Source organism: Cajanus cajan, chromosome 4 (assembly GCF_000230855.2).
Source record: "Cajanus cajan strain Asha chromosome 4, NIPB_CcT2T_4, whole genome shotgun sequence".
Lineage (NCBI taxonomy): Eukaryota > Viridiplantae > Streptophyta > Magnoliopsida > Fabales > Fabaceae > Cajanus > Cajanus cajan.
Window position 1 is genome coordinate 21,785,551 of NC_138520.1, and position 7,226 is coordinate 21,792,776.

The following is a 7,226-nucleotide window of genomic DNA, read 5'->3' on the forward strand; positions in this document are numbered from 1 at the left end:
AAACATGGGAGTATTAATAAGAATTTTTATGATACTGATTAAGAAATGTAAACTATTGTTTTATAAAAAAGATATCATTAATATATTCATACTATGAATTTAAATATAATGTTTTACAATAATTTTTAATACAAATATTTATTGATTTATTCTTAATAGAATTTCTAACAAGAAATTTTTTACTAGTTTAGGCTCTGTTTTGGGGATCATAAATTTTTCATTTTTAGTTTTTAAACTAAATTTAAAGATTAATTTTGTTTGAAAACAAAAATTCAATTTTTAGTTTTAAATTAAATCTTAAAATGATAATGAAATTAGATTGGAATCATTTTGAATAAATTTTAAAATTATTTTAACTCATTTAAAAAGGAAAAAAATATATTTTAGTTTTAATCCTTTTAAAATTTTGTTTCTTTCTTTACGATATTTTCTTTCACTTTTTTTTTATATCTTTTATTTGGTCTTTTTGCATCTCATTCCATCTTTATTAAAGGTGATCAAATGGGTCAGAGTCACTAAATGTGACTGAATCTCACTTGATAAAATATTGGAATTAAGCAACAAATTTTAAGCGTAAATTAAATTTGAGATTTTTTTAGCCTAATTCAATCATGGTCTAATATAAAGTAGTCATTGAGCTTTGCCCTTTTATCATTTTTTAATGAATTTGGTTAAAATATAAAGTGAGTTTATGTATATGAAAAAATACTTTTACAATTACTTGCTTTGCCTTTTTATCATTTTTTTATAACGAATTTGGTTAAAACATAAAGTGACTTTATGTATGTGAAAAAAATACTTTTACAATTACTTGGAAGCAAGTTAAAGAGTATTTATGTAATGACTCCTCATGATCATTATACTCAACGGAATCATTATTAATAACAAAAATTATACTACTAGAACATACAAGATTAAGGGAAGAAATATATATATATATATATATATATATATATATATATATATATATATATATATATATATATATATATATATATATATATATATATATATATATATATATATAACATGAATATAAGATAATAAATTATACACATTATATACATACATAATCAATTATCATAACATATTCGATTATGTATGTTACAAAAGTTTGAGTTCTTTGTACTTCTTTGCAAAATTGTGAAGAAGTTAATTATTTTGTTACAACTTGTTTAATTATTCTTCCCTTCTCTTCCTATCTACTTCATTTATCCTAAACAATTTTCTCGAGTAATTTCTTCACTCTTCCCTTCTTTCCCACTCTCTTTTATACAAAACATTTAGTAAACAACAAAGGTCAACCTTTTTATTTTTGCATAAGTAAATACTCATTTATTTTTTCTTCATCGATACTTATAACATTTCCATACTACTTTTTAAATATAAATAATTGTTTTTTATTATTTATTTCAACTAATTATATATTAAACTTTTAATTCAAAGTATTTTATCTGTTTTAAAATTAAAATAATTTTTATTCAATGCATGTTATATTAAAAGTCATATATATAATACAATGCATAGTATTGCGTGACATGTATTTAGGGTGCTTTTGGTACACATTAAAGTATAGGACAAAGAGAACAATAAATGACAATAAATGTTTATGTTATTCAACTTTTTGTTATGTGCATTATTTAGTAGATAATGGACAAAAAAATGATATTAAATTTATTACAATATTTTTTAATATTAAATATTATAATGGATAATTATTATCTTAATAAGAATGATAGTAGCGAGAACTGTAATGACAATAATAATATTGGTGATGGTGATGGTAATGATGGTAAAAAATAACAATAACATGGTTGTGGTTGGTGATGGGCAGTGGTAGTGGGTTGTAATGGTGGTAATGGCTGACAAACAGTGATGGTGTTGGATAGTGACAAACCTACTCTATAGTAAGGGTGAATAGAAACATTCCTGCACTTTATTTAAATTATTTGTGTATACTTAAAAATATTGTATTTTGCACCTCTAATTTTATATATTAAATCCACATACAATGATTTTTGACATTTATGTTTTTTTCTTTGTATATAAAATGATGATGATTATCAATTTTTATTTTTTAAAAAAATTGTTCTCACTAACTTAAGATCTTGGATCTGTTACTAGTGATAGGTAGTAATGGTAAGGGTTAGGATGGTATTGATACAATATCATAATTATAGTGTGTGTTTTTCTACTTAAAATAAAAAAGTTGTCCTATAAATTTTGAGTAATAAAAGAAAATAAAATTTTACCTTATCTTTCTTCATTTTTTTTAATCTCGTTTCATGATTCTTTTGTAAATCAAACACAGGATAAATATATTAATATTTTATATCGAATCAATTTTTTTTTAATTATAATTACAACACTTCAAAAGATGAGTGAAGTAATTTACATTAGCCAAGCTTAGTGATGAACTTGCATTGATTAACAATACCTACACATGAGGAACTAGTACAAAAATGACTTTTAAAATCGGGGTTTTAAAATCGGTTACCTTGTAATCGATTTTAAAAGTGACGCGGTGAAAATTTTGTAAATAATGACATTACTTTTAAAATCGGTTACTCTTTGACCAATTTTAAAAGTCTCCAACATTACTTTTAAAATTAGTTCTTAAAGAACCGATTTTAAAAGTGATACTTGAGAACCAATTTTAAAAATAAAAAATAACCAATTTTAAAAATATTTTTTCCACTCGTGAGATGAACTTTGCCATGTAACATTTAATGTTTGCAGTCAAATTCATTAAAGAAGGTTGGCTATTTGTCTTCGTCTTTTCCCTCCTTCCTTGCTATTTGTTCCCGTTTTCTTTCTCATAATCTCTTTGCCTTCTTAGTTCAATTGCAACATGCACGCATGGTCACTCCACGTTGCTTTCTTATATTTATAATTTTCTTTCTTATCTACTCCAATTATTGTTGACAACATATTACATCACTTCAGATCAAATCAAATACGTGCATGGAAAAATAAGGACAAAGAAAAGAAAAGCTACTACTGAACGCGAGGTACGGCAATTCAAATGGATTCATGTACATTAGTTCTGTGATATTTTAATGCATGTGTTGACTTTTATTGAAATCTTAATTAATGAAGATATATATGTGTAAAATAGAAACGTATGTATCGGATGAAAGAAAGATCACAAATATTTAATAAGGCAATATTCATATTTTATTTTTAAACTTCATGATTGTTTCTTTTCTCGAGTATGATACACTTGCGATCTAATCTTTATATGGGCTTATGTATTTCAAGTATTTGTATATTCCTAAAAGTTATACTCCCACAGTCACTCTCGTATATAAATAAAGAAAACTATTTTATATTAATTAAGAATTTTTTTTCTTTGTACAATGGAATGTTTTTTTTTTCCTTAAACACATTAATTAAAAAAGTTAATTAACATTATTTAATTGTACTTATTTTATTTTAAAAATTTAACCTATCTTTTAATAAAATTTAATATCAAAAGAAAAATACATTACTAAAAATATAACATTAATTAAATAAAGATGGTTTAAATATATCAACATTAAATAAAGTTAAAATAATTAAAATTCACTTATACATCAACCAACACCTAGTTATATTTTTATTTAAAAAACTCAATACAACGGAGTAGTGTAAGAATGCATTAGTCAAGGGTGAATTGATACACCGGCTTATAGACATAGAACTACTAAAATATTATTTGTTTGGTAATCTTTTAAAAGAAATATTCTATAATTAGAAATTAATTGACTAGTTACAGTCAAGTGAAATTATATTCGTGGATAACAAATAGATTTGAAATAATAGGTTAGTTTATTAAAATAAATGAGTGAGATAGTTTAACGGCCCACCATGGTCTTTACACTTAGTGAAATCGCACTACAACTAGTTAATTAAGAGAATATTAAACTGGATAACACATACATACAGGCATAAATATAAGGATCAAAATAACTAAGTCTCTATATACAAAATAAAGCACCATATATATGTACAGTCATCCCAAAATATTCCTTAGTGCCGATCAAGCACAAACAAAAATCGTTACCCAAAATGGTAACTCAAAACATGAGGCTGAAACTCCCCGTCTCGCAGCGGTCACCACTACTCCAAGCTATCCCTGACCTGCTCCCATACCAAATATGATCATCGCAGTCTCAATCAATCATCCATTCATCAAACATGAAGTCAAACACTATACACTTCATCACCAGGACAATCATGCAATACATGCAACTCATGACAGATATCCATGCATATCAATCATCTAATGCGTCGTCACGCATACACCTAGGAGATTTCCCTAACAATAGAGTTGTATAAGTGACATTCCATCCTACCGAAACCACCCCAACCGTTTTCACGCCCAATGCGCTCGCTCGGTCACAGCTAAACAGGATATAATCCTCACTCGGGTTTACTCGGATGATGTCACTTACACACTTGGAAGTCCAGATCCACCGTCAGGTATAGCACAGCTGGGTGCGGGCTTACCACGACCTTGGCATGCATAACCAAGTCAATTGTGGAGTTCGCCCACTGACTATCCGCAAGGATCCACGCACCTTCTCGAGTACTTGGTTAAGGGAATAACCCTCGACCTCATACCCTACTCCAATACTAGCTAAGGACTTAGAGGAGACTCACCCAACCCAATGGCCTACCTGAGCACCACTCCCAAATCTAGTGGCCTTTCTGAGCACCACTCTCATATATCAGTGGCCTATCCAAGCACCACTCTCAAGAGACTCTATGTGAGCTCTTCCAGTTCGAAAATATTTTTCCTCTCCTCAAGTCCTAGGTTAGACTCATGCCATAAGGCATCACATGCAATCATGCATCACACATCATACATGGTCTGCCTACCATCATGATCAACAATCATACACATGTCATAAGACATCACATGCGATAATGCATCATACATCATACATGGTCTACCCACCATCATGATCAATAAACATAACCATATGAACATATACACATGTCATATCATATTCAAACATTCATACGTATCATCACAAAGCATACATATGAATCACACCTCACCATAGATCATATATCATACATACATGATCTAAAACTTTAACTTTAAACATGCATAAACATCAATTTAAACCAATTGATTATAAATATAATCACGCACAGCACCGTCAGCTCGCGCCTGGCCTAACACCAACCCAAGAGCTCTAAGCTCTTACACGCTTGGTGCGCTCAACCTGGGCCCGGCCTAATCCCAGTTAGAGAGTTTCAAAACTCTCATCCAAACCAACACATCCAGCCACATGCAAACACAAAACAAAATGCATAGGCTCCTTACAATTCAAAATAAACTTAAATCTCACATGCATCCAACCTATGCATCAAAATCATCAAAATCCTCCTTTTTCTCAAAGCCCCAAGAAAATGAGATTTTCTTCAATTCATCTATGAATTCTCCACATTCATACATCAATTAAGTTTCTAAACTTACATGCAACCTAACAACAACCATTCTAGCTTCCCTCACCTGAAGATTGGCTCAAACAGCCAAAAACTGACAAGAAGTAGAATTCCCCTTCGTAGCTTAACCCAGAACTTCAATCTACCCAAAGCAAGCTTTCTAATCTGAATTTCAAAAAAAGACAGAAGGCATTAGTGATCTAGAGGAGAAAAGGAATCATACAGAAAAATTTGGGAGAGAAAGGAAGCTCACAGACCCAGAGACCTTCTCTCTAAAACTTCTCTCTAAAAACTCACATTCTCCTCACTGCCCACAACCCCTATTTATAGACATTCCGGAGTGGCCAGAACGACCTATACCAAATCCGGAACGGCTCGTTCTGCACCCCTTCATCATGGGCAAAAATCACATGCAGAACGGCCCGTTTTGAAATCAGAACGGCCTGTTCTGGAACTCATCCAGAACGGCCCGTTCTCCATGCAGAACGACCCGTACTCCCCTCCAAAATGGCCCGTTCTCCATCCAGAACGACCCGTTCTCAACTACAACTTACAGGCCAATTTAATAGCTTGGAACGGCCCGTTCCAAATTGGGAATGACCCGTTCTGGGCTACTAAATCACCTATATTGGGCTTTCTAAAATAACTTGCTACGTTACAATACCCCCCAACAAATAGGAATTTTTGTCCTCGAAAATAGGCTTACCTGAAAAGAGGAATGGATACTGTTCCTTGATATGACTCTTTACCTCCCAGGTTGCCTCACCAATAGCTACATCCCAAAGAATTTTCACCAAGCTGATGGACTTGCCACGAAGCTCCTTCAACTTGTGATCAACCACAGTTACTGGTCTCTTCTCATAGGTCAAATTCTCTCTAACTTGCACCTCATCCATGTCTATAACGTGACTCGAGTCTCTAATGTACTTCCTCAACTGTGAAACATGAAACACATCATGCAGGTTGGACAGAATCGGAGGTAACGCCAACTGATAAGCTACCGGACCTACACGACGAAGGATCTAATAAGGACCAATGAATCTCAGTGTAAGTTTCTTGGCCCTTACAGCCCTTCCCACTCCAGTAGTGGGTGTCACCCTGAGAAACATGTGCTCTCCCTCCTCAAACTCTAGAGTTCTCCTCCTCCTGTCAACATAAGACTTTTGTCGACTCTGAGTAGCTTTCAACCTCTCCTGAATCTGTCTCACCATTTCAGTAGTCTGAAGAACTAACTTTGGACCAACCACTACTGACTCACCCTCCTAATACCAACATAATGGAGTCCAACACCTCTTGCCATACAAAGCCTCAAAAGGCACCATGCCAATACTTGCATGATAACTGTTATTGTAAGTAAACTCCACTAATGGTAACACCTCCTCCCAACTACCCAGATGATCTAATACACAAGCTCTCAAGAGATCCTCTAGTGACTGAACGGTTCTCTCTGACTGACCATCTATCTGTGGATGATAAGCAGAGCTCAACCTCAACCTCGTCCCCAAAGCTTGATACAGAGTCTGCCAAAATCTAGAAGTAAACCTTGGATCTCTATCAGATATAATACTAGAAGGCACTCCATGCAACCGTACTATCTCTCTGATATACAATTGTGCAAACCTCTCCAAGGACCACCTCTTGTTGACAGGAAGAAAGTGCGCACATTTTGTCAACCTATCAACAATCACCTAGATAGAGTCATTGTTCCTAGCTGTCCTAGGTAACCCCACCACAAAGTCTATAGTGACACTATCCCACTTCCACTCAGGAATCTCCATCAACTGCAA

At 32.5% G+C, this 7,226-nt stretch overlaps 1 protein-coding gene across 1 annotated transcript; it reads right to left on the bottom strand.

The window, feature by feature from the left end:
* Nucleotides 1-5,502: 5,502 nt before the first annotated feature.
* On the bottom strand, nt 5,503-6,650 carry LOC145957238 (uncharacterized). The gene is made up of 3 exons (XM_083073461.1): nt 6,507-6,650; nt 6,189-6,374; nt 5,503-5,604 (listed from the first exon to the last, which is right to left on the bottom strand). The coding sequence occupies exons 1-3, from the start codon at nt 6,648-6,650 to the stop codon at nt 5,503-5,505; spliced, it is 432 nt and encodes a 143-aa protein (XP_082929587.1).
* Between the last annotated feature and the right edge of the window lie 576 nt (nt 6,651-7,226).

Excerpts from the sequence above, each read along its gene's own strand:
- LOC145957238 (XM_083073461.1), bottom strand. The coding sequence starts at position 6,650 with ATGGTGAGACAGATTCAGGAGAGGTTGAAAGCTACTCAGAGTCGACAA. Across the intron at positions 6,375-6,506 it reads CTACTGGAGTGGGAAGGGCT|TTGAGGAAGTACATTAGAGA; the intron begins GTAAGGGCCAAG and ends CATGTTTCACAG. Across the intron at positions 5,605-6,188 it reads TTGGTGAGGCAACCTGGGAG|ATTAGAAAGCTTGCTTTGGG; the intron begins GTAAAGAGTCAT and ends TTTGAAATTCAG.